The sequence below is a fragment of the Pungitius pungitius genome, chromosome 1 (assembly GCF_949316345.1).
Source record: "Pungitius pungitius chromosome 1, fPunPun2.1, whole genome shotgun sequence".
Classification (NCBI taxonomy): Eukaryota; Metazoa; Chordata; class Actinopteri; order Perciformes; family Gasterosteidae; genus Pungitius; species Pungitius pungitius.
In genome coordinates this window covers 14,897,617-14,924,439 of record NC_084900.1, presented here as the reverse complement: position 1 = coordinate 14,924,439, position 26,823 = coordinate 14,897,617, and the positions used below count along the sequence as shown (strand labels likewise).

Below are 26,823 nucleotides of genomic sequence, written 5' to 3'. Positions count from 1 at the left end.
ACCATGCTAACAGTGTAAACAATGGCAGAAGTGCCACTCTCTCTCTGAGCGTCTCGGCACAGAGGGGGGGTGAGGGGGGGCGCGATGAACGCAGGCGGCCACTGCTGCAACCAATCATGGGCGCCACTTAATCCCGCTCACTCCTCTCAACGGCGAAATGATGCATACGTCAGGAACTTTGGACGTCTTCTCTCGCCGAGAACGTTCAAAGACGGCGGCCTCTCGGCTCGGACCGGACCGGCCTGAGAGCAGAACCTGGCGGTTTCTAGTCAGACGACGAGGACGCACGCGAGGGGCCCCCAGGAGTCTCTGGAGCTCTTCCAGCTCGCGAGATGTCCGTTAGCACAAAGCTCCCGCTCTGTCACACCTTACCCTTGTCACTCACAGAGAGCATGCTGGGAGGCAACGGTTTCCAGGACAACCGAGAGGCACCTTTTTCCTTGACGACGGTTTAGAATGCGGAGGCGGGAGGGGGGGGGGGGGGGATGGGGGGGACATTAGCTTGCGCCTCAGGTGTGGCGACATCGGGGGCGGCCTACACGGAACAAAGCCGCCGTGACCACTTGGGCAGAGGAGGAAAAACCCACGTAGCACAAAGCGAGGGGAGGGAAGACGAAGTAGGAAGTAGGACCTAGCGAAGGAAACAAGCAGTTGCTCCTTTTGAGTTCTTTTGCAGCTAGCTAGCGTCCCCGGAGCTCGGCGTGACAAGAGGACCCGCTGGGAGACGAAAACCGCTCGCGGGGTTTCTCTTCTCGCCGCTGTACGCGCTGATGGTGTGAATTACAATTTCACACACACATCCTCCTTCAGAGGACCCTCGCACACTGTCCTAAATATGCAATAACACACAGCTGAATCCCCCTGCAGGCTCCGAAATACATCTTCAAAAGCAGCCCTCAATCTACTTAACACATTTCACACACTCACTCACACACACACACGGCCAGAGCTGCACTCAGACACGCAGCGGCACAAATGGGGAGACTTTGTGATATTGTGTTACTTTCAGCGAAGGCCGGAACACGTGAAACGCACGAAGCGACGGACACATGCGGGGGGGGGGGCGCGCACATCTCAGGGGGAAGGGAGCGGGCGAGCGTGCACGTGTGTGTGTGTGTGTGTGTGTGTGTGTGCACGCGTGTGCGCAGGAGTGTGAAGGAGACCGACTGCATGGAAAATTGAGTGCGGTTACTAGTGTTTCCCCCTCGGCTGAGGCATTAACAAGCCTATAATGGACCCTCTTAAAAAGCCGACTAGGATCTCCTCCAAAACTAACTGATTTAGAGTGGCCGGGGCCCCGTGGGCAGCGGCCAAGTCCCCCTCCGTCCCTCCCCAGCGCAGCCACAGCCAGCCCCCGGTGGCAGGCGGCACACAGACCCGCATTGTGTTTGTCTACTGAACCACAAGCAATAGCAGTTTATAGCACAATAAAACACCATGAGGAGGCATTAATTGGATATAATAGCCAGGGAATGATTTAGATGATTTGACACCTTTTTTTATCTAAGATGAGTACATAAAAAGAGAAAAGGGTCGAGCGGAATAAAAAGGGAATTAGAAACGGAGGCTTCCGACTCGTGATTTCCCTAACCCTAACCCACACACACACAGTGGCTTTACATGCAGATGTAAATACACACATAGCTCAATAGTCCAATGCATTTAAAGGCAGATAGAGTTAATAAACCGTTGAATCAGTCCATCACACGAGATGCCGATTAGATACGACAGGCCAGTCGGTAGAAAAAAGAAAAGAAAAACAGACACACACACACACGCGTAACCTTTTTATCGCTCATCGATGCTTCAACAGCCGTGTTTTATTGACGGGAAAAGGCTCGGGAAAAATAACCGACAGCAGATTCTCGAGGCAAATCATCCCCGAGACCGGCTCGCTAACCCCTCAAGATATTCTGTCACCTTATCTCCTTCTCTCCTTCTCTCCTCCCTCGCCTGCCCGTCTCCTTCACTCCACGGCAGGCAGCGGGGCCCTTGCATTTATGTACATAATTGGCCCTTCACTGTCAAATTCATTTCAGCGACGGTTTGGGAAGAAAGATGCAAAGAAGAGAGGCGCCGGTGAACTGCTCAATAAACCCAATCATCCCTAATCTTCCTATGGGGGAGGAGGGGGGGGGGGGGGGGTGGACTGAACAAATACTCCACACTGACCACTATACCAATACCAGGGCCACGTCATCACAGAAGGACACACAGTGTGGCCTGTAACCTTGGTGTGTGTGTGTGACCTCATCGACCTTATCTCATTGTTCGTAATTCGTGGAATTAAGAATTTATAGAAATGTTCAGGAGGGAAAAAGGGGCCCTGTTTTCTTGTATTTAAAGTGACAAAAGCTTTTAAAGTTTTATTTCTCTAATTAATTGAGGAGGAAGGCTCCAAGAAACATCTTCATCTCAAGGCCTCTGGAAGCATCTCCTGCATCAACACCCTTTAGCATCTGGACCGCCACCCCCACACACCAAGCCCCCCCATCCTCGCATCTGAATTTCAGTGTTAAAATCTAAAATATCTGCCATCTTGACCGTGAAGCCTAAACACACGCACACATTTTAGTGTTAAATGATCTCAGATTTCCATAACGCCCTTCAGTGGACTTGAATACAGCTGTATGCAAAACCTGTGCTGCTCCTCTCGACTTGGGCCTCACCGATCTGCAGGAAGGGAAACTGGGGGGATGGGAGAGGTCAGCGGGGTGAGGCTGTAGCCTGAGAGGAGCATATATTTCTTTAATATTTTGTTACACATCCAGCAAATCACAAAATATATGTCAGCCAGAGATTGAGACAGATTTTCAAAATAAAATGGAGATATTAATTATATGAATCCATACAAAAATCCTCGAAAGATTTTTACTTTTTTTGTGTTTAAATGTCCAATATTTCGCAGGACGAAATGTCCCGCTGGCGCCATTAATCTTAGGTGTGTAAACGGAGGGCGTGGAGGTGCCCGGGCGCTGAGAATGTGACGTGTGACTGAATTGTTGCGCGTGTGCGCCAGAGAGGGTGAAAAACAATAAAAGCAGGGCTCCACGTGCACTTATAAAACAGCACGAGCTGAGCATGAATGAGCATCCGGAAGAGCAGCGCTTTGAGCAGAGGTCAAACGTGCGCCTTTTGTTTCCACGGCATCTGCTGACATGCAGCAGGAAAATGTACTTCTTCTGTCACCTCATTGGATTCGAGTGTGGAGGAGCAGACGGGGCTTGCTGTTCACTGAGTCCTTTTCAAGAGTCCACTTCCTCTGCAGCCTCCTCAGACGACGTGCACGCCCGTGACGACGTGCACGAAGCCGACAGACACGGAGGTGTCCACACGGACGTGCGGTCAGACAGTCGCATCGGGTCGGTTCTGCACCACGTGCACATCAATCCGTGCGAAATTCATTCCAATCATTCGAGGAGAGGTGTATATGCATCTCGATTAAAGGCTTATTGGATGCGCCCGTGCACATTCAAATGAAATGTGTGCACGAGCAAGGAGTTCAACGGAGACTGGAGGAGCAGGAGAAACCAGACGCGTCACGAACAGATCGATGCACGCAGCTCACAGTGACATTCATCACAGGAGCTCAAGTGGCTCCACCAACTGCAGAGGCCACCCGTCGATAAAATAAAGATGATTTAATGAACCAAAATGAGGAATTGAGTCGTGTGTACAGAATGATTTCGGGGGATTATGCTTTTGTTTTTTTTTACAATTCGTGTGTGTGTGTGTGTGTGTTATGGTTGCAGAGACACACCAGTGACATCCGTCTCTGGGCCTTTTCGCTCACTGCGATATGATGACAGGTGACATTCAGGATTTCGGTTCTTTGGGATTCTTCCTCGACGCTCAAACGGGTTTTGAGTGCATCTTTGATTCCGTTACACACTCTCGCCCGCATTTGCACTTTTGCATTTGGTCTTTTTTTGTGCGGATATGTTTGTGTGTTTGTGCGTATGTGTGTGTAAAATAATTCATGTTTTATTGCTTGTTAGGAGCTAGGATGAGAATCAAATTTAATTAAATTACAGCACAGGAATTAAAAAATATATCAGTGGATTAAAACCAATTTGAAATAATAAACATACAAATTTAAAATAAAAGGAGTCCTAACCTTGACTTTGTGGAGAAGTGTTACAGCTTGACTTTATTATTTATCATCCTATTTTCTAACGTGAACAATTTTAGTAATAGTAGAAGAATATTTAATTTCAGTTATTATTAATGTACAGAGAGAGAACATTGAGTGTGTACGGGGGAAATTACATTTCTGCATGGGTATATTTCTGCATCGATACGAGCTCATCTGTAAACACGTGGACCAATTTATCCAAGTGGGATGAATCCTGAGAGCAGGTGTAATGCGTCCAGAAAGTTTCCCTCAAACCCCCCCCCCCCCCCCCCCCCCTTGTGCGTGTGCTGTGTGTGTGTGCTGTGTGTGTGTGTGTGCAGCAGACCTGCATGGTTGCATATAGGCTGCTGTTTGTTATATCTTGCCATATATTACCATTCCTCCTTGGAGGGGCCCCTTGCATTGAAATCAGCGGCCGGCTGCCTGATCGTGGAGGACAGCTTACTAGGCCCCTTGAATTGTTCGCCAGGAACAATGGATTCCTTTGTCGACGTGTTTCTCTTTCTCTCCCAGGACAATACCGGTGGGTCCTTCTGGCTCTCTGCACTTAAGAAATGTTTGCAAAATTACACCTCTTTATATGCCTCTCAAAACAAGTAGCAGTGCCGGTAGTATAAAGTGTGGGAGGTTTAGGGAGAAGAAACAAACAACAACAAAAAACACCGCTGATTGGTTTTGTTCCCTCTTCGATAAACTTCTGTCATTGTTTGAAGGAGAGATTTTCACCAATTGAGAAAATCTTACCAACACCTTTGGGGTTTTTTTCTCACTCGTTTGGAGAATCTCGGGCCAGCTGGAAGTAACTGGTTTAAAAAAGAAGCTAAAGAACAAGAAATTCTACAGCACAAAATAAAAAAAATGCCACTTACAATTAAATACAAGAATTGAGTAAATGTCAAAACGACAGAACGAACGTCCAAAATATTTCATCAATCCGAGAAAAGAGGTCTGATCACGTGACGCAGGCAATGCGTTGAGATGGGGCTGGAGGGGGCGGGGGGGTTATAAACTGAGTTGTGTATCTGCATAACGAGCTTATAGCGCGCCGCTGACCCCCGCCCCCCCCCCCCCCCCATATGAATGGGCCCAGGAGCAGATGCCCAGCTGTGCTTATTCGGGCCTTCAACCGCATTTCGGAAATCGGTCTGATTTCCCTGGGAAAGTTGTCTCTCCACCGCGGGACCATTTCTGCAACAATGTCCACCGTTTATTATTGTGATTATTATTATTATTATTATTTTCATATCTTATGTGGACTGTGCTCCAATGCGATCAATTATTTCAACAAAAGGGAATAATTCGCCTGTTCGTTACAGGTGAACTACGTTATTTATTTATTTATTTTTGTGGGGGGGGGGGGGGCACATATGTTTCCATTGTCTTAGAAGTCATTTATAATAGTATAATTTTATTTAAACGTGTTGTCCGCATACTTACAATATTCCGCAATATTTTCAGTTTGTTTTTTTCGGACCGAACCTCGTTGGTCGGACATCGAGGTTCTGCTCCGTTTGCTCTGTTGTGCGCTGACGATGCGCCATATTTTTACTGCGCCAAACGCGGCGCACATGGCGCGTTCATCAGAAAAAAAACCAGCACTGCAACGACCCGCAGCTTTTCCCGATATATTTGAAGATGAGGACTCGAGCCTTTAAAACACACAAATATTCTTCCTCTGCTCTTGGAAATTCGCAATGTTTATCTCGACGTTAAACTCCACCGCGGCACGTCCCTAAATGTAATTCAAATCCCCCTTTTTGCGTACCTCAAAAAGTCCGGGGGCCGCAACTCGCACCACTGGGGCCGACTCTCCTCTCTCTTTTGTTGGGGCTTTTGTGGCGGGCAGCGTGATGGGATTGGGGAGGGTGTTGCGACCCCCCGATGGGGGGTGCATTTGCTGTCCAAAGACCGTTAGACAGTGGCTGAATTCAATGGGGGCCCGAATGTCATTGTGATGCACGGGGACAACTCCCCCCTCCATTCAGCTGAGGACGCGGAGGCCGCGCTCTGCAGCGAGAGAGGCGAGGGAGGAAGAAGGAAGAGAAGAGGAGGAAGGAGGGGAAAAAAGCCAACCGCAATGTAACTCACAACCTGGGCGCTCTCTCTCTCTCTCTCCCTCTCTCTCTCTCTCTCCCCGCGCCGCGTCGTGCACGTTGGAGACGCCGTTCCCACTAAACAGAAACAAGTCGCCTGTTTGCCGCTGCAGATGGAGGCCTGCTGATGGAGGATCCGCGGGTGGAGACGCAACAAAGGATCGCGTGGATGTATCGGCACGGGCTGCATTCGGACTCGAGGACGCGTTGTCGTGCACGCGAGGTTACTACACTTTTTCCTCCTCGCGTTTCTCGGTGGGGTTTTTTTTCGGGGCGAAAGGTCGAACTAATCCGACCATTACGGGCCCGAGCGATGAGTCGCATCGGTCAAATTGACTTGCACTCGTGTAAATGCCGGGGAGCTCGTTTTGAGGCGTAGATTGAGACGGAGGCTCAAAGAGGAGAGAGAGAGAGGGAGAGAGAGAGAGAGAGAGAATAGACGCGCACGTGGAAATAGTTCATAATTACATTTGTTTGAAGAAAAAAACGCGAGCATTTGCGGTTCTTTAGGCTCAGTCATCGAGAGTGTGAAGGGCAGCGCTTCGCGGTCCCTCATCTCCATCTCTTTGTTCAGCCAACAGTGGGAGGTGGACGCGAGCTGTACGGGGGGGGGGGGGGGGGGGCATTTGAGGGGGAACTAAAATCCAGTGACATTTTCTCCCGGGACAGAAATCCATATAATCCTGCAGGATTGTTTATAGAACATGCGTTTAAACACGTGACTGCTCTGTAAATAGCAGACAGGTTGAACGATCTGGGCCACATCTGGGTCAACTTTTAAACACATCTTTGAAATAAACAGAACTAAATTACGCTTTGTAACTATTTTAAATAATAATTATCATTCTAAAATGTAGACATGTGAACCTCGACAGGGAAGCATCTGCCTCCGAATGAGAACCATTGGAATGCTACATATTTAAGATATAGGTCAACATCGGACCTGCTGTATTTATAATAACGAATCAAATCTTCTCCTCTGAGAGCTGACAGTGGTGCATTCACAATGGACACATCATAGATCTTAACATTACAAAAATGCACTATTTGAATAATATGTATCTCTCTTCGTCGTTCATGCAAAAGATGCAGCGATGCACCTCTTGATATGATTCCAGACCGCCCGGGACCACGGGCCCAGAAGCACCGTCACGACGGATCCGGGATCAGTTCCGTGTCCTAAAAACCAGAAAGAACCTCCTCGCGGTATGCAGTGAAAGGGTTAACACGCCTTTCATGAGCCAATAACGGGTTCATTCGTTAAGTAGATTCCGTCCATTACGCCTTGGCAAAAAAAGGATGTGCGTTTCGTTTATTTTTTGGATGAGATCACAAAGTGTTGAGCTCGTGCACTTTTTTTTTTTTCTTCTTTTTTTAAACAACCAGCCTGCAGCTTCCGTGCAGCAGCATTCAGGCCCTGGAAGGTGCACCTGCGTTGAGGATAAAAACCCCTTCACATGTACGGAGGACACTGCCATGCAATTCTATCTTCTTTAGCGCGCGACATTGCATTAAATGCTCGTGTGTGTGTGCGCGTGTGTGTGTGCGTGCGCGCGCGCGCGTGTGTGTGTGTGTGTGTGTGTGTTCGTACTCCTAAAAACAGCATTCTGGCCTCTGTGCATGACGCGCTGCAGAAAGTCAGGCCCAGTGGTTTCAAGGACATTTGGGGCTGATGAGGATTTGGTTTTAATGTAGAGAGCGAGGGGGGAAGGGAGGGAGGGGGGGCTTGGCATGACGTCATCGCGCGACCATGTAATCCTTTTGCGCCGAAACCCAATCAGCAGAGACTCGCGATAGTCTAGGTTGGGAAGAGAGAGGCGCTCTAATCCGGGAGACAGTGGATCACACAGCCCGAGAGAGAGAGAGGGGGGAGAGAGCGAGGGAGAGGGGGTACGCATCCAGGGCTGGATTGTGCCTGAAATGGGTCAGATTAAAAAGACACGAACCGGCTGACTCCTGCTGGAGATGGGGACCTTTCTGAAGAGCGAGAAGCGCCCCCCCCCCTCCCCGACTAAACGAGCCGTGGCGACACGCGACACGGACTCCTTATGCTCCTTGTGCTCCTCTCTCCTTTCTCCTCGCGTGAAGAAGGACACGAGAGCATCTTTTCTCTCCTGCTCCGCGCGGCTTGTGGTCCGGGGGCGTTGCGTTGATCGTGGAAGCTGCTCCCAAGTTTTAATGGAAGATACAGCGACGCTCTCCGCAGCGGGATGTAAGACTCCAGAAGAAATAGTGCTGCTTTCTTCTGTTTCCGCTGTGTGTGTGTGTATGTGTGTGTGTGTGTGTGGGGGGGGGGGGGGGGGTTCTGATGTTGTAAATCGAGCGGACTAAAGCGAGGGCACTTGTGTAGCTTCAGCTGTCATTTTGTGCCAGGAGATGCGTAAAAGCCACGGGGGGGGGGGGGGGGGGGGTCAAACACCGAGCTGTGGCGCAGTGATTCAATGTTTCTTTGCTTGGAATTTGGAATCCAAAAGAGGCGCAGGAAAAGCGCGCGCGTTATTGCTGGCGTGAGCTGTAAATCGGCTTTAGATTGGACTGTCCTACATGCGGTGTGTGCGTGTGCGTGCGCGTGACGGAGGCTCAAACACTAGTCCTGCGGTGCGTGGGGGGCGGGGGGTACTGAGCTCGCGGAAGTTCATTCCGCCCATGCGGGGCGCGAGGACGAGACTTCCTCCCGGGTTGTCCCTCTGCGTGTTCACAGCGGACCTTGATTTAATGTCCATACAATTAAGGCACGCGGTGAATGCCAAGAGAGGAACCCACACCACGGCCTCCTCGTGCGCGTCCTCGTCCCGTCGTGCCCCGGGTGCGTGGCTTCCTTCGCGTTTACGCGCTCTGACCCCTCGGCGGCAGAAACGCGCCGCAGCAACGGGACGGAGCGGCGCGCTGTCACGCCACTGTACGCGAGGGTGCACCTGCGCAAGTAAATATGTATCAGCGCGTGCGTGCGTGTGCACGTTGCTTTGACTCGGCGGGCGCAATGCGTAGTTCGATATGTGGTTACAGCAGGGAAAACGTGGCGAACGTTTACATTGGTGTAATAATGAATTATAACGCTATAATCTTTTAATTCAAACAATTGGCCGTTCGCCATGTGGGGTCAGCGACGAACATCTACTAAACATCAGCTGGGAGTCATTTGCTTTAACTACATTTTATATGAATGTATTTATTCGTTTTATAAAATGAAAGCTTATAAATAAAGCTACGTCATTAGTAAAACGTCTGTATTGTGAGACATTGCGCTAAATTAATTTAAATATGGGCTTAACGTGTAAATAATAACCTATATTTATAATTGAAGATCAGACTAAACGCGGCCGTGTCCGGTGATGGAAACCTCCGCCTCCACCGCGCCGCCTTTCTCTCCGTCACCGTCTTTTAGCGCCGGTGTGAGATGTTCTGCTTCGGGGTACCGGACCCAGCAGCGCGCAGCTCGGGCCCGAAAACACCGACGACGTCCGCAGCGGTTTAGTCCGACAGGAGGGAACGCGCCGACACTTAAACGGGATGTGGCGCCACCTGCAGGCGTCTCCGCGGTGACGCAGGTCCGGAGCGGGGCTGGGTGAAGGCCGAGGGTCTCCACACGGTGATGAAGTCCACCAAAAGCTTTTAGTCTTCACTCGAGCAGGAAAGAGCACCAGGTAAACCATGAATAGAAGATAGCAGAAGCTTTACTTGTGCATTGTACGTTTTATACTCGTAGAACCTTTTTATTCGTCTTCATATCTGATCCGATATATTAAGCTAAATCTGGTCCCCAAAAGAATAAAAACATTTAATAAACAAACAATACAAATAAGGTAAATATATAAAATGCCTGTGGTCATGTGGTCCATCGTTGCAGGGCAGCAGAGAGCCAGAGTGTGATTTGTTGTGTTATTTTGTGTGTTTGAAAATGTTTTGTAACGTTGACAACAAATAAAAGTGTAAGCGTCACCATGTCCTGCTTGTGATTCTCTTGTGGTTATTTGAAGCGGAGATCATTCCAACACGGGACAACGTTGGACTAACGTTAGCGTGTAGCTCTCATCCCACTGAAAAGGGGCTTAAAGCGTTCTCACATAAGATCACTTAGCTGCACCGCATTGGAGAATCGCCCCCATCAGCACCACGGAGAGCTCCTGGGAACCATCACAAAGAAAAAGTGGATGAAATGCTTTTTTTGTGTGCGTGAAGCAGAAAGTGTGGAGAGCATCTGGTGATTATGAAAACTAGGTACATGGATTTGAACCCAAAGCTTTTCCACTTAAAACACTGATCAAACTCTTATTTTAGGACTCCCATTTTCTGTTCCAATACTCTAAATACCGTAGACTTCCATCTACGGTATTTATCATGTGATCATGTCCTCTGTTGGACCTGTGGAGACACATCTCTGCCTTCATAAGAGCACTTACGACACAGTAAAGCCAACTGTAGCAACAAAAACAACAACAAAAGACAGGATGCAACCCGTCCAGCTCCAGAACCTTTGGGGGACATCCAAGCGTCCGCAGAGCGTCCTGTATCGCGTCAGGTCACTGCAGGTGGACAGAGAAGCCACCAGATCAGTGGACAGCGGGTTGGGTTTCTCCCCACCAAGGAAAACCAGGAAGCGTAATTAGAACAAGCCACGCCCCCTCAGAAGAGAACACACGCCTTCTTAATATCACACGTCAGTCATCCGTTTTGTGGCAGTGAGACGAAGACCTTCCTCGAGACGTTAAGTTATGATCCCACACACACACCTTCCTGTCAGGCTCCCACACAGGGAGGGGGGGGGGGGGGAAATTAGTGGAGCCGCAAATTAAAAGGATGGAGAGGAATCCTGTTAGAGGACACACACACACACACACACACTTTCCTTTTTCCCCATGTGGGGGGTAACTAGACATCTTTCTTCTTTCCCCCCCGCCCTCACACACCAGTAGCACTCGAGGACTCACAAATAAACTCCGGAATTTTTCAGGGTTTCAGTCGAGAACAAACGATTTGTTTTAAGCAACCAAAAAACACTCAGAAACCACATTTCAGTCTTAATCTTTTTTCTTACTCGATAGTAAATCAGTTACATTAATTTTTAGGTTATACATATTTTTTAGGCTTTCTCCATGAATATATAGGCTTCTACGTTAAAGCTCAACATTACGACCAACATGATAGACTTTGCAAAAAAATATTTGAGGGAAAACAAAAACAAAGACAGGATTAAGACAGGATGATGGTGAATGGACAGAAATATGTGATAAACCCCCCCCCCCCCCCCCCTCCCCCATTTTGTGGAACATGAAATAAGTAATTAATTCAATCTAGCAGTTACATTATTACATAATTCTGATTATAAAACAACAAATGGTGGATGCAAGTGTCTCAGACTGGGTTATGAACACAGAATGTCCCCATGAAACATACAAAAGACCCCACGAAGACAAAGCAACCCAAGCAGGGGGAAAGATCAATAGTACAATTTGTTGACTTGAAACGGTGAGAGTTCTGGTTGTGGAGGACACATCCATCCATTTATTTATTTATTTTTTCCAGAGGCCATTGCGTCTCCTCCTCGGAAATGTCTCGAGTCCTGTGTGACTTCACACTATCCCTGATTTCTCCAGCAGTGTCACTGTTTGAGCAGTTCTTTTGAGAAGTCACCAATGATTAGAAAAAAACAACAAAAAACAAAAAAAAAAACATTAAGGCTCCAGAAAACGGGTTTCTGAAATGAAAATTGTCAGTAGTAAGCCAAAAAAATAGAGATTTTTGTTGATCTGAATGAAAAATAGATAAAACATTGAGTTGTATTAACGTCCTCCGACCCGGTTGGCACAGTCAAACCTCTGAAGCGAGGTCGCCCCCTGGCAGACACACCGGGCAGGACATGTCCCATCCTGATTGTACTGAAATATAAAGTGGCAGATTTGTGTTTTTTTTGTTTTTCATTCCTCCGCGTTGCAGTTCTACCCTGATTCAATTGGAAGGAGGTGGGGTGGCAGTGGGGGGGACGGGGGGGGGGAGGGACGGGGGCGTCTGGTGAGAAAAGAGTACACGATGGAACGGGACGAAGAATATTCTTTAAAAAAAGAAGACGATAATTAAAGAGCGTGGTGATGGCGAGGTGAAACATTAATTAACTTGTTATCCCTGCACGAGAGGTGGGAGGTACATGGGGCCGAAAAGAAATAATTAAAAAGCAAACAAGTCTCGACAATGGCAGATTGACCAGGATTAAATAGGAAGAAAAAAATGAAGGACTTTGCATTTTCATATTCTTCTGTCTCTTAAATCAAAAGTCCTAGTCTGTAACTGTTGATCAAGCCAAGGATAATGTCTTCTATTGTTTACTCCGGTTTTGGCGCTCCTGGTGGGGGGGGAAACAAAAAAACAACGTGAGACCTCTAAATATCATACAAAATAACAAGGTTCAAAGGGATCGATCATCAGGAAATGTCGTCTTCACTGGATGGAACACATGAGGATCATCAGAATGAAGCCCTCAACAGCAGAGGAGACACCAACAAGAAAACACTACTTGTTATTATCACTATTAGAATAAAGGGATTCTTTACCTGATCCAACCGAGAGCGGTTGGGTATCGGAGAAGGTTCAAAGGTCTGTCGAAAAGGAGCAAACAGACAAAAACAACAATCAGCTTCGCGGTCACAAGCAAACAGCAACAGGCCTCAGAGAGGTTTAATGGTGCCTGTGTGTATTTTTGGTATAGTTTAGGCAACACAGTGAGCACTGTGCCCACCTTGCACACCTCCTCTTCCTCCTCCTGCCTCTTCTCGTAATGGGAGAAGTCATCGAAGATGGAGGTGGTGTGTTTGTAGGTGGCGATGATCTTCAGCACCTGCTTGGCCTTCTCCAGAGGGACCTCCTGGGTGTCGCGGGAGTTGGTCACCGGCTTGTTGTCGTTGTTCTCCAGGCGGATGTGGCGCAGCTGGCTGTTGGGCACGTCTTTGACGAACAGCCAGTCCACGTCGAACTTGCCCTTCCACTTGTCCTGCGCCCAGACCCCGGCGCTGGTGCCGTAGTCCACCGGCGAGCGCATCTCCGCCACGCCGCAGAAGTGCCCGCTGCCGTTGACGCTGAAGAGGAGGTACACGGGGCCCTTGGCGCTCATGGCCCGGAAGGCCGAGTCCAGCCGCTTGTTGCCGTGCTCCGTGCTGCACCAGATGGAGTATTTGATGGAGCGGTGGATGTCGTCCTCGGAGTAGCTCTTGATGATGAAAACGCGTCCGTTCTTCAGGTTCCATTCAAAGTCCTTGGGGTTGTAGGCGTGGGCGGCGCGCAGCTTGTCCAGCACCGGATGGGACTCCCCGCCGGGCACCGGGCCCCCCCCCGCGCACGGCGGAGGGCCGCAGTTGCCGCCGCCCATCATGCCCATCACGCCTCCGCCGTCGTGGCCGGGGCCCCCCTGGCCGTAGCCCCCCTGGCCGTAGCCCTGGTTGCGATTACGAGGGGCCACCCAGCGGGTCTGGGGTTGCGGGGGCTGGCTGTGGTTTTGGTAGGGCTGAGGCGGCGGCTGATGGTGCTGGTGTTGGTGGTGGTGCGTCTGTAAGGCCATGGGCTGCATCTGGGGCTGCACCATAGACTGGGGGGGCGGGGGGTGCATGGGTCCCTGCTGCATGTGGCCTTGGGGGGGCATGCCGTGGGGGGGCAGGCCCAGGGGCTGCTGGTGCTGCATCGGAGCTGTGGCTACTTTCGTCACAGGGCCTTTGTCCCAGGTGCCGATGTTCATGTTGTGTTTGATGGGAGGCGGGGGGAGAGCCCCCCCCAGGTTGGACATCCCGGGCTTCAGCTTGGCCTTCAGCTGCTGCGGCTTGGCGGGCTTGCTGGCGATGGCCGCCCAGGAGGTGGGTTTGGGCGGCGGCATTCCGATGGGCGTGGCTCCGTTCCCCACGGCCGCCACCACCGGCCCCCCGATCACCGATCCCACGGCCTTGACCCCCGAGCACTGGCCGCCGACGTCCCCCCCGATCTTCAAGCCCACCATGCCCTGCTCCAGGCTGTTCATGCCGGGGGCCTTGTTGAGGGTGTCGCTGTGAAAGCCCGTCTGACCATCAGGCACCAGGGTGCCCCCCAGGGAGCTGGGGGGGTAGCTGTAGCTGCCGCCGTAGGCCGAACTTTGAGTCTGCTGGCCCTGGGAGCCGCTCGTGCCCCAGGCAGAGAAGGCGGGGTTTTCGGGGAAAAAGTTAAACCGGTGGGGGTAGATGCTGGACCCCAGCCCCCCCGGCTGCCCGAACACCGTGTCCGGCATGAAGTGATGGTCTCCATTACTCAAGGGTCCGTAGGGGGTTAGGTATGGAATAGGGGGGTCCCCGCCGGTGGACCAGGGGGCCTCGCTGAGGGGATACGGAAATCCAATGGAGGGGGCGTAGTAGCTGGACAGGTAGGGGTCGGTGATGGACTGGTAGCTGTTGTTCTGGTGAAAGAAGGTCAGAACAGTGACAGATTGATTCAATCTATGTGATTTAAATAAAACTGTTACACAAGAAATATTTTAGTTTTGGTAGTCAACTTATTATCAAATATTATCTCACAATCATGTTTGTACACATTTGTGTTGTAATAACCACATCTTAAATGTTTTATGTTTTAAACATAGCAGTAGTTTTGTAATGATTAACCGATCAGTTGGATGATTTAAAAAAGGGTTTGCATCAAACATCTGGAGCGTTGTGAAGTCAGAAAGTCAAAATGAACAGAAAAAAAGATGGATGTAATCAATTTATTTCTGCATCAGAACATTTTTGCTTTAATTTGTTTGTGTTTTGCTCCTTCAAAAATAACATTTTCACTGCAGTCTAAGAAACTTAAATATTACATTTTATTTAGGGTTATGTCATAAAATTTGAAGACTCATTAAAAAAAAACTGAAATAAGTTCAGAAGCATTTAGTGTGTTTTATAGTATATTATATCTAATTATTGATGAGGATGTCAGCGCTCATATTTATTTAGAGAACTAAATTAACCCTTTAAAATACATTCTAGTAAAGCCCATTTTAACATGAAACACGTTAACTGTTCACAAACAAATGATAGAACGGCCCTTGTGTGAGAGCCGTTGCGTCAGCTGACGTGTGACCTGAGCCGTACCTGAGTGGATTGACCGGTGAGGTAAGGCTCAAAGTCGTTGTCATGGACCGTCTCCTTCTGATGCAGCGAACCATTTTGCACTGCAACAATACACAGGTTGGATTAACGTACATTTAAATACACAAGTTAATAAGTTAAACAAAAAAAATGCATATTTAAATCTGCTGAGCTCCAACACAGCACACACAACACTTAAAGATAAAGACTTGACAATATTATCTCTCGAATGATATAATCGATTCGGGAACATAGAATTATAGCCCGCCTGTCCACTAGTGCGTGCTTGTGTTCCTCCCCAAAAGCCTTTTTCTTAAATCCCTGAGCCGTGTCTAGCTGAGCCAATCCTGGAGGTGAATCAGCCCTGTGACCTCTTGCCAGCCTGTCCCTCCACCTCCTCCTGCAGTAACTCAAAGTCGACTAGAATATCATTAAAAACAAAAATGCCATTACAAGGCCGTACCAACACCGTCGGAACGCGAAGGAGGAACTGACAGCCATGAATGAATCCGCATGTGCAGGCAAACATTCTGCTCATTTATGTCAACATTTTCCAGCACATCACATCACTCGGGATTACAAGTGACAAAAAGGAGGACTACTTAATGTGCGACAGCGATTGAGTCATTTAGGAATATGATTTAAATATTCCCACGAATGAGGACGGGTGGATTGTCCCAAGCAGACTACAATCTCTTCTTTCAGGTGTCTAGTGTGTGATACCCAAAAGACACAAGGTGATTCTATGCAACTTCCAACCACATAAAAGCTGCAGGTTGAACCTGCTGTGCATCGTGGACACGATCGTGGCTACTATCAGCAAACAAAGGAACTAAAATCACACACAGGCCGGCTGGGTGTTTAATGGCACGGTGGACGTGGTACTGCCATGTGTTTCCTTATTAATATTATTTATATCATACTAAGCTGTGCATGACATGACAGTAAAAGTAACGTAACACGTGATCTCCACACTGCAGCACCTTCCTGCTTACGTGCACATATATGTCCCTCTATTATCAAATGCACAACTGGAAGGTGGACAATGTTCTGCTTGTCCCTGTGTCGCATAATGACAGTAAACGATGCCTGGATCCCTGGGTGTTTGTATTATGCTCCTAATACGCCGTGTAGCCGGATAGTGTGAATCATAGAAGCGGAGTTAGTCCAGAATGAACGGGCACAAACAAAACCAATCCAGTGCTTTGCGAGGCCACGACTCACCTTTAGATGCTTGCCCCTTTGATCTCTGCACCCACGTTGTGGCATGAAAGGGGATGAAAAAGGAGATGGACACGGTTATTTTATAGCTGATTGGGGGGGGGGATTTCACACACAGATATGATTGATTGCAGCCTTTTAGTGTTACTAATTTAACGGTCACAACACTACTACTTCCTGGTGAGAGGCAATGCAACACGACTACCTAACGTGGCTATACTCAGAAAAGCGGTGTTTGAATCCAGCTGGCTGCAATCGTTAAGCGTCATTTATTTGGTGTGTAACTTGAGCTAACGCAAGCGCAACTTAGCATGCTAACGTGGCTAGCCCTCCTAAATTGGCTTTATAACCCCAAATAGCGTACAACCAGCTTGCAACTTAGTTTGACTTATTATCCCGAGTACGTTTAAAGTCCCGTTAGAAACAATGCGGGTGTTTGCACCACCGTCAATGTAAAGTTAACACAAAACTTGAGATGCCCCGAGTAAGTTAGCTTGAATCTTAGTGATACTTATTGTAACGTTAGCTTTCACGTACTCCGCCATTGGTGGCTAGCGGTTTTTCTTCCAATCTACGTTGTATAATATCAGTTAGATGCGTATACACCGGTCAGCATGCTAACGCTTAACTGAAGCGCCATTCCCATTAAACCACCCTTAAAAACGTTCAACCACTGGCCGGAATGTAGCCGTGCTAGCTAGCTACATGCACCCGGCTAACGTCAGCGGCTAGCTAGCGCTTCCGAGAAATAGCCGTAGCCCAATACCAAGAACATCGTTTAACCGTTAGCGGGGTTGAGCTAACGTTAGCTCGCGAAGCTGTGTTACGGGCGAGGAACAAATCCTACCTGAGGGTCAAAGCTTGTGGCAGACATAATTCATTAAGCAAAGTCCCTGGATTCTCACAAGAGCCTGAGCTTGTGACTGGATTTTTTTTCAAGGCCCCGTGATTTGAGAGAGAAAAAAAAGAAAAGAAGTAGAAAAAAAGCCAGTTCACACAGCTCAGTTACTGCTAGCTTATGTCGGCTAGCTGCGCCGCTCAGCGTGTGTTGGGGGGAGGGTGTGTGTGTGTGTGTGGGTGCGTGCGCGCCTTCGTGTGGTGGGGAGGGAGAGGGGTGCTAGCGGTTGTAAGCGGGCTCAGCTGAGTGTTATTTTCCGCTGTGTTGCACCGTAACTTCCACACTTCAGGACTCTGGAGCTCCGAACGACCACCGAAAAGGAAGAAAATCCTGGTTTTCCACGTCACGTGTTGCCGGTTGGACCCTTTTTTCTTCCGGAGCTCTGGTTATTTCCGGACCTCGGTTTGCCTTTTTTTCACTTTGCCTTTATTATTCCAGAGAGAGGGAGATACGGCGCTGCTCGGTCACGTTAGAGCCCTGCACGCTTCCCCAATGGCCGCCCTCATCCGGGCCCCGAGCCGCCGCTGCAGTGCCTGACGCTCTCCGCGCGGGGGGGGGGGGGCGGCGTTCTCTTTTTACGGTTTAACGCGGTAATAATAGATTCATATCCGTTTCATCAATACGGAAGGACATTAATGACAATGTGGGGAAAGAAAAAAAAAAGATTCCGTGAGTCGACACTATGAGAAGATTTAAAATGTCATAGATGTGACTCCGAATCAGATACCACTAGTATCAGATACACATGACTATCTAAATGTAACACATAATTATTACTTCAAATCTCCTCACAGTGACTAGCTATCTCGTGAATTTGACTGAATATTTTGATAATTATAAAGTTATTGTCTCATATTTATGATAATAATATACATATCTATATGTCAATATATTAACGATGATACGATCATATTTGTGAGGTACTAAGTCATTATTCGAAATAAATATATACAAATACATATAAAGAACAGAACAGGGTCACATTTAGGGTATACATTTACTCTTTACTTCTGACGTGCTGTGCTGTTTTTGTAAAAGAGGGCGATCAGCAGACTGTGTGTGTTGTTGTTGTTGTGTGGTTTAGATCGAATATAGTTTTGTGTTCATGTCAGACTTTAACTGGAATGTAATAAATGTCTCAAACTGAGAAAAAAAACTCGGTAAACGTGTTAAATCAAATACAAATTCCGTAATTGGTTTATAAACGTGCACTTTTTTGGAAGGTGAGTGACCCCCGCTGAGATACGCGTGCACGCGCTTCTTAGATCGAACGCAGGACTGTTGGACATCAGTGTTTGCAGATTAACTCACGGTGACCAGAGTTTTTAAACTGTGGTCACGTGGTAATGACCCCCTATTACCACCAGGGGGCGACCACGCTGCACCAACCACCGCCCGAAACCTGTCAAAGGTCAAAACCACTAAGAAAGACTGTGATTATTTCACCAACGCCTTATCAGAGTATTTTAATCAAATGATCAAATGATCAAACGTGTCGTGGTCTGTAACCGTAACTTATTGTCGCACAAATTCAAGAGCAAAGAGGGAGAGACATCCAGCAGACCCTCTATGACTTATTAATAACACCTTTAGCTCGCAGAAAAAAAGGTCTCGTCTGTCCTTGTAACACCTTAAAATGTCAATGGCATTTTCTTTCCTGAAGCATTTAGACCTTCGTTAAGCTCCTTTACTCTGCCAGGGTCAAAGGTTAAACGTTCCCCATGCATCTAATATCCCGCGTGTGGTTACGGGGCCACAGTGATTCTTTTGTTTTGTCCGAAGAGGCGGAGCGTCGCTTCGGCTTTTCACCCATTAGAGGATCGACGGGCGAGACACGTTCTGGAAAAGCCGTCTCCCCGCAGGCCGCGGCGCAGCCCGCCGCGTTATTTCAGCCCCAGCGCCGCGCTCCCCCCGTCAGTGCGCGCTCCACTATGGACCGCAACGGAGACGAGCGGCACAGGACGACGACGACGACGAGGAGCAGCAGCTGCGCGCCACAGCATGACGGACGACAGGGGAACCGCGCCGCGCGCCCCGGAGGCGCCTCGGATGCGGGGCGAAGGCGAGAGACTCCGAACTTTTGAGCGCTGGCCCGCGGACGCGCCCGTCGCGCCAGGGGAGCTGGCCGAGGCGGGCTTCTTCTTACTGGGCCCCGGGGACACGGTTCAGTGCTTCTGCTGCGGGGGGGTCTTGAGGTGCTGGGTGCGTGGGGACCGACCCGCCGCGGAGCACCGCAGGCACTTCCCCGACTGCGAGTTCGCGCTGGGCCGCGCCGCGGGCAACGTGCCGCTCCCGGCGGGCTCCTCGGACTCAGTGGACGGCCAGCTGTTGAGCCAGCTGCAGAGGATGACCATGGAGGAGCAGGGCGCGCCCGGGCAGGCCGTGTACCCGCAGCTGGAGGCCGAGGACTCCCGGGTCACCACCTTCCACAACTGGCCCGCCGAGGCCGTGGTCCAGCCAGATGTTCTCGCGCGGGCGGGATTTTTCTACACAGGTGCACATTGTCTCACTTTAAATCTGCCACCCTCCTTCTGCATTCTCTTAAATACCGAGCGACTTTTTTTGAGTGTGAGTGTGTGTTTCTGTCCGTCGGTGGGCCCTGACCCCAGCGGTGACCCCTCTTTGTGAGAGGGTTCATGGGACAATTGTCCTGCTGAGTCATGGTGTTGTGGACAGAACCACCTGGACAACACTGGGGCTGCTAGAGAAGTTCAACAGCTTCAGGCAACACACGTACAGCATAATGCAGATAAATAAAGTGGTGTGTGATGGGAGGGGGGGGGGGGTTGTTTGTGCACGGTGCTGATTCCCTGTTTGACCTTATGGAGGGATTCTTATGTCTTTAAAAGTGGGATTTTTTGTTTCAGTTTCTGTCAAAAACTTGAATTTAGTTCAGTTCATTTGCATGTCTAAATATCTTTTACAGTCCGTGCGATTCACAGCATGGCATCAGAACCGGGGAGGATGGACAGAAAATGGAGTCCTACTAGTAGTAGTAAAAATAATAATCAAATAAAAAAATAATGTGATCATAACGATGTCCACCCTGACAGGCCACGGAGACAACGTCAAATGCTTCCACTGCGACGGGGGGCTGAGGAACTGGGAGCCGGGGGACGACCCCTGGCAGGAGCACGCCAGGTGGTTTCCACGGTAATGCGGTTGTGGGTGTGTGTGTGTGTGTGTGTTTAGCGTTCACCCTTCGTAGGACTCTTCAGACTCTCTGTGTTGTTGTCAGATGTGAGTTTCTGATCCAGGAGAGAGGCCAGGACTACATCAGCAACGTGCAGGACTCTCACTTCCACCTGGGAGACACCGTGGTAAGGAGCCGTCACACCCCCACCCCCCCCGGGCCGGGATTCAGAAATATGACGTTGTGCTTCTCTCCCCCAGGGCGGGTCGCAGAGCTCCGCGGGCAGAGACGGGGGGTCCAGAAACGGTACGTCACACGAGCACCTTGATTCCTCCGGGAGGCGCTGCCAGACATGAAGAACCAGAAGATCCCAGAGGCTCCCTGGGAGGACGCTGAAAATGAACACTCAATACTAAGTTGGCTTTTCCCGTCTACACCCCCCCCTTTCCTTCCCCTCCCCCAGGCGTGGTGGGCGGTCTGGCGGCCTCCTCGGCCATGCTCTCTCCCGTGGTGCAGACGGTGCTGCAGATGGGCTTCGAGGCGGCCTTGGTGGAGAGCTTGGTCCAGACCAAGTTCCTCCTGACGGGGCAGCACTACACCTCCGTGTCGGCCCTGGTGTCCGACGCGCTGCAGGCGCAGCAGGAGGACCGCGGGGGGTCCCAGACCACCGGTAATAATCCAGGAAGTGGGAGGACCAGCCGTTTGCGTCTCCTTGGTTTATTCACACGTCCACCGAACATCAGCAACGGCCTCCTCAGTGGTTATTTATTATTCATATATAATTGAGCCAAAACCACAATCTCGTCCTAACCAAGTACTCTAGATGATAGTATATTTAGAAAAGACTGTTTGCATGTTGCAAGCAGATATTGAGCGTTTTGCTGCACATGAATAATATAACGTTATACCTGAATGCTTTATATATATATATATATATATATATATAAACATATTATATTATATATATGTTTATATATATATATATAAACATATTATATTATATATATGTTTATATATATATATATAAACATATTATATTATATATATGTTTATATATATATATAAGGTTCATGGCTCAGAATCTCTTTAACTTCTTTTTAGGGACCAAATCCTGCACGCTGCACCTTTTCAAGTACATTCAGTTACTGGTGCTTTTGTACTGTATTTTATAACACTTGTATTCATGTTATTAATTCATGTAATCTCATTGATCTGTGATAAGTAACTTGAGTTATTAAGGATCGTTATGTTTGACCACTGTCATTTACCACAATAACGTCTTCTGCTAATTTGTTTTTAAAGTTACAGAAAATCTTATGTGCCCAATTTGAAATAACCTCCACATGCAATGATGACCCGTCTTCTTGTGCGTCCTGCAGAGGCAGAGACGAGGGAGGGCTCCAGCGTTGCCACCGTGAGGACACAAGCACTCGTCAGAGAGAGAGGTCAGAGGTCAACGCCTCGCAGTCGCTGACGCTCCGCGGACTCGACCCTCAAAGAGGTTTCTTGTGTTGCTTTTGTTTGACAGCGAAGGAGCCGAGCCCCGAGGAGCTGCTGCAGCAGCTGCAGGAGGAGAGGACCTGCAAAGTGTGCATGGACAAGCTGGTGTCCATGGTCTTCATCCCCTGCGGACACCTGGTGGTGTGCGGCGACTGCGCCGCCAGCCTGCGGCACTGCCCCATCTGCAGAGCCGTGGTCAGGGGCAGCGTCCGGGCCTTCATGTCCTGAGGCGCCGATTCCAATAAATAATCAGACCGGTCCATGTGTGTGTGTGTGTGTGCGTTTCATACATGACGGGGACGGCGTTAAAAGTCACGTTGTTTTATTAGCTGACACGTATTTACACAAACACGATAAATAGGATTACACACAATCAGGTCACATGGAGGCAACACGGGGGAAGAATCAACAAAAGGCCGCTTCCACTTTCTACACTTTCTATACAAAGATAACCAACGGTTGGAATACATGTCAGTGGAGACCAGCAGGTAACCCAAAAACACACTAATTCCATTCACAGGGGGGTCTGTATTGCACTGAGGAAGACTAGTTTCACATAGTAGCAATTACTACTAATACTGATTATGTTACAATATGAGGCCCACACCTGGGCCTCCACTCACAGACAGAAGGTGCTCTCTAGAACCGTAGAGTGTCCGAGGGGTTCTACCTAGAACCAGAACTAGGACCGTGTGGGAAATTTGACCAAAATCTGATTTGCGGTGAAATGATAGAGTTGACGATTGGTGTTTGAACCTTTACACGTTGAGATTTATAATCATCTTCAGCGATGCGGATGTTTAAAGGCAATGAATAGTGAACTCTGCTAATTACACCGGTCCAATGCAGAGACGACGCGGGTCACAGAATCCACCAACATTTCTATTCTAAAATCACAATATCAATATATTATTGACGTGGCCCAGACCGACCCGTGAAAAGCTCCACCCAGAACCTCCTCCCCCACCTCTCATAGAACCCCGTCATGAACACCGTTATACCTCTGGAACCCAAACGGGTCGGGGGGCTCATGCTGCAGTCAAGGTTCACATCAATTTTCCGGGGGGGGGGGGGGGGGGGGGGGTGGTTCCACCAGGAGGTGGTCGGCCTCCTCTTCCAGCAGTCCGCGAAGAAGTCTTTCTTCCACAAAAGGGTTCTCAGTGGACCCCTTGACAAAGGTCACGACCCGAGTCAGATACCAGGAACCCATTTGGAACCCTCACATCTGAGAGTGAGGTGTGTGTGGGTGTGTGTGTGTGTGTGTGAACTTCTAATCATGACGAAAAAATACAGACATTAAATTATTGCATCTTGACCAATCAAACGGCGGTCGGTTGGTCCTGATTTCACAGACACGCGGCAGGATGTTTACAGCCAGCGACTATTAAAAGAACCTCTTTGCTCACAACTTGTTTGATCCCCAATAAAAATAGATACGCGGATCATTTCTAATCAGGCGAATAGCGCGGTGACAACGTTGTGGATTCATATGTCAATGGAACCTACATGATAAAAAAAATAATCGAGTAAAACTGAGACCAAGCAAAGATTCATCCTGTACAGCCCATGTATATGATTTGTTATTATAATCCTACTTAAAAATGATCACTTATCAAAATAATTATAGCAATAAGCAAGTATCCATCCTGCTTTGTCATAATACTAATAACACGTTTTACAGGCTTTCAGAATTCCATGCGTTGTAATACCTCATCATTTCAGGTCATTGTTGTCAACATTATTTTTCAAATGCATTAAACTCCTTAATTTCACAAAGTGGTCATTGTCTGTTTGTAATAATTCTTTCCCCTTTCGTATTGTAATCCCAATATAACCCATTCTAAGAGTGTTCAAACTGTTGTAGTAATAGTGATAATAATGTATTACAACCATGGAAGTCCTAAAGGAAGACTAATTATTACAAGTCATTATAAATGCTTCACAATGTGCAATGATTAGGATTAATGTGCTTGTAACTCTGCTTCTGTTGTGCAATCAGCAGATTATTAGAGAGTGTTCATAATGTGTCATGAAGGACGACTGGTGGGTGGTGTTTGACTTGCAGGTGAGCAGATGGAACAGCAGAGAGCAGCAGACGACCATGTGACTTCCCCCAAAATAAGAGAAGAAAAACATGCTAAAAACCATCAGTCCAAGCTGCTCCCCCCCCCCCCCCCCCCACCTCCGGAGACCAAACCCACCGCAGCTCAGGAGAAACTCGATGTTTACTAGAAGTTAAAAATACACGGTGCAACCTTTGCTTGAACATGTAATGACCCCCCACCCCCCCACGGAAACAAAAGATGTCTTCTCAAACAAGAAGAAACTTCAGACCTTGTTGAACAGTGAAGACAAAAAAATGAAAAGTAACAGGCATGCAGCTCCCCGACCCCCCCCCGACCCCCCCCCCCCCTGTGGTTTCACTATTTACATTTGCTGTTTCCCTCCTGCTTCATGCGCACTGATCCTAAAAGTAAGCAGGACTGTAAATATGAGATCGGAGCCAAAACCAGCAGTGACCCGCAGCCCCCCAGGAGAGGGAACCCACCCACCCACACACACACACACACACACACACACACACACACACACACACACACACACACACACACACACACATGGTAGTTCCTTATGCGCTGTACATGTCCTCTACAGTCAGTCACAGCAACGAGGACCTCAGCAGAGACTCAAAGGAAAAGACACAATACGAGGCTTTGTTGCATTGTAAATACCCCCCCCCCCCCCCCTTTCCCACATACACCCCCCACCCCTCCGTTTTCAGGAACCCGTCAGTGCTGCCTGGTGAACAATGGACCCTTGCTGAGAAGTGTCGTCTTTTTTGGGCGGCACACCAGGTAAACGGTGTGTTGAAATCATGAAGGAGGGTGGGGGAGGTGGGAGGTGCGGGGGGGGGGGGGGGGGGGGTCTGCCGTGTCCCTCCAGTGAACCGAGGGGACGTTTTTGTGTCAATAAACAGCCATCTCTTGTCTCCGTGGTAACCTCCCCGCCGGACGCGCCTCCCTCATTTACGAAGACCTGCAGAGAGGAGAAACAAAGGGGAGTCAGCCTGAGTTTCTCCTGGATATCACTCCCTGTGGGTCGGGGGGGGGGGGGGGCTAGGCGGAAACGTCCTCCCCCCATTAGAGACGGAGCTGATTAAACTGCCAAGAAGATAATAAAATATTCATGTTGGCAGAGAGTTACGACACGACTCCGCAGACTTATTCTTATTAACTTCTCTGCACGGCCTAATTGATAAATCCATTTTGAGAGGTTTTCTGTGTGTTTTTCTCTACTGTGTACACACACACACACACACGCACTTGAACTGTGTCACGAGAGCCCCCCCCCCCCCTCCCCCCCACGGCCCTCTGAACAGGATGGAGCATGTTGCAGAGAGAAACGTTCACACCCCAGACGCGACTCGTCTGGGTCGCTTCTGGTTCCCCTTTGTTTCAAACAGCTTGCATTCTGGGAGAAATACTGGAACGAGCCAGTGGATCATTCAATATATATATTGGGTGATATGCGGAAAATCTCATATGCTAATACAGGTGATTTCAAATCGCGGTCTAATTCATTTCATAAAGTTCTATTTCGCTCAATGTTTTACACGTCAGTTTGAACCATTTCAATTATATTAAACAGCAGAAGAAGCAATTGTAGAAAAAAGATGATCAAAAACAGTAAATCTAGAAGTAATACTAAAGAAACACCGTTTCAATTGCAAAAGCAACAAATGCAAAAGCAACAAATTATCTGCAAAATCTGAGTCGGGATTTTCTCTCTCTTTAAAATAAGACGATGCAACTGTGTCTCACGAGTCCTCACATCGCCTGTATTCACTCGTGGGAACATTTAAAACCCGAGACACGGACACACACATACTTACGGGTACATGGGCTTCAAGAGGAGGTGAGATGGTTTCTCATTGACATGGTAGAGAGGGATGGTTCAAATCCACCAATAAAATCAACTGAAAACAAAAAAGGATCAAACACATGAATCATGGAGTAACTCAAAAGACAGACAGTGAGAGAAGGAGACGAGGGACATGAAGAGACATGCATGAGAAAAGGAGGACGATTCACACGGAGGCGACATGGGGGACACGTGTGATGCAGAGATGTTTAATCTGAGCTCAACACAGAGACCAAAAGGTCAAAGCTTCCTGTTAATTCACTGACTTCACGGACAGGAGGCGCCCCCCCCCCCCCCCCCCCCCCCCCCCCCCCAACAAATGGCAGAAGGTTCCCAAAAGTGGAGGTGACTCAGTGGAAAATAATAAGAAATAAAAAGGGAAAAAACACAAAAAACGATGTGAAGCCCAATCAGCTGTTTCCTGATGGGAGGGGCTCTGCTGGGCACTGATAGGGGGGGGGGGGGGTGCAGACCCTGAGCCTGGCTTCCTGGGATTGTCGGATTCAATTTGATATTTTGGAGCCAAACACTAGCCGTAACTACCAAAGACACACTGCGTCGCTATAGCAACACGTGCTGAGCCACACGTTGAGGTGGATTATGTCTCATGGTGTTTTTACTTAGTGTCTGTGTCTTTGTTCAATAAACAAGATTGCGACGGCAAAACATTGTGCCCCCCCCCCCATCCATGGTCTGTCCCTCTGCGCAGCGTCTCTGCGTCTCCTCGCGCCGTTAAACAGCCTTCCCTCAACTCACTGATGTTAAACAGCCTCTCATGGGGTGTTATTGTGCCAATGAAACCTTTACGTGTGTTTGGTTGAGGGTGGGTTTAAACTTGAGAAGAC

At 48.7% G+C, this 26,823-nt stretch overlaps 3 protein-coding genes across 5 annotated transcripts in view; 1 reads left to right on the top strand and 2 right to left on the bottom strand.

The window, feature by feature from the left end:
- Positions 1 to 12,285: 12,285 nt before the first annotated feature.
- Positions 12,286 to 17,935, bottom strand: LOC119222190 (YTH domain-containing family protein 1-like). 2 transcript variants are annotated; one of them, XM_037478594.2, is made up of 6 exons: positions 17,374 to 17,935; positions 16,530 to 16,554; positions 15,309 to 15,388; positions 12,959 to 14,632; positions 12,774 to 12,818; positions 12,286 to 12,565 (listed from the first exon to the last, which is right to left on the bottom strand). In XM_037478594.2, exons 1-6 carry the CDS (start codon positions 17,398 to 17,400, stop codon positions 12,539 to 12,541), a joined length of 1,878 nt encoding a protein of 625 aa, XP_037334491.2. In that variant the 5' UTR covers positions 17,401 to 17,935; the 3' UTR covers positions 12,286 to 12,538. The 2 variants fall into 2 exon arrangements, with proteins under 2 accessions (XP_037334491.2, XP_037334493.2); XM_037478596.2 differs by having other exon boundaries at positions 12,968 to 14,632.
- A 185-nt stretch (positions 17,936 to 18,120) lies between these two features.
- birc7 (baculoviral IAP repeat containing 7) lies at positions 18,121 to 22,511 on the top strand. The gene is made up of 7 exons (XM_037478597.2): positions 18,121 to 19,918; positions 20,478 to 20,577; positions 20,663 to 20,744; positions 20,818 to 20,863; positions 21,021 to 21,227; positions 21,937 to 22,002; positions 22,086 to 22,511. Exons 1-7 carry the CDS (start codon positions 19,426 to 19,428, stop codon positions 22,283 to 22,285), a joined length of 1,194 nt encoding a protein of 397 aa, XP_037334494.1. The 5' UTR covers positions 18,121 to 19,425; the 3' UTR covers positions 22,286 to 22,511.
- A 2,442-nt stretch (positions 22,512 to 24,953) lies between these two features.
- nkain4 (sodium/potassium transporting ATPase interacting 4) overlaps positions 24,954 to 26,823 on the bottom strand; it is a 25,126-nt gene continuing 23,256 nt past the window's right edge. Inside the window, exons 6-7 of one of the 2 annotated variants that reach the window (XM_037478598.2) lie at positions 25,950 to 26,033; positions 24,954 to 25,093 (exon numbers count right to left, since the gene is read on the bottom strand). In XM_037478598.2, coding sequence (XP_037334495.2) covers positions 25,963 to 26,033 — 71 coding nt within the window. In that variant the 3' untranslated portion in view covers positions 24,954 to 25,093; positions 25,950 to 25,962. The remainder of the gene's footprint in view (positions 25,094 to 25,949; positions 26,034 to 26,823) is intronic. The other variant, XM_037478599.2, reaches the window with a different exon arrangement.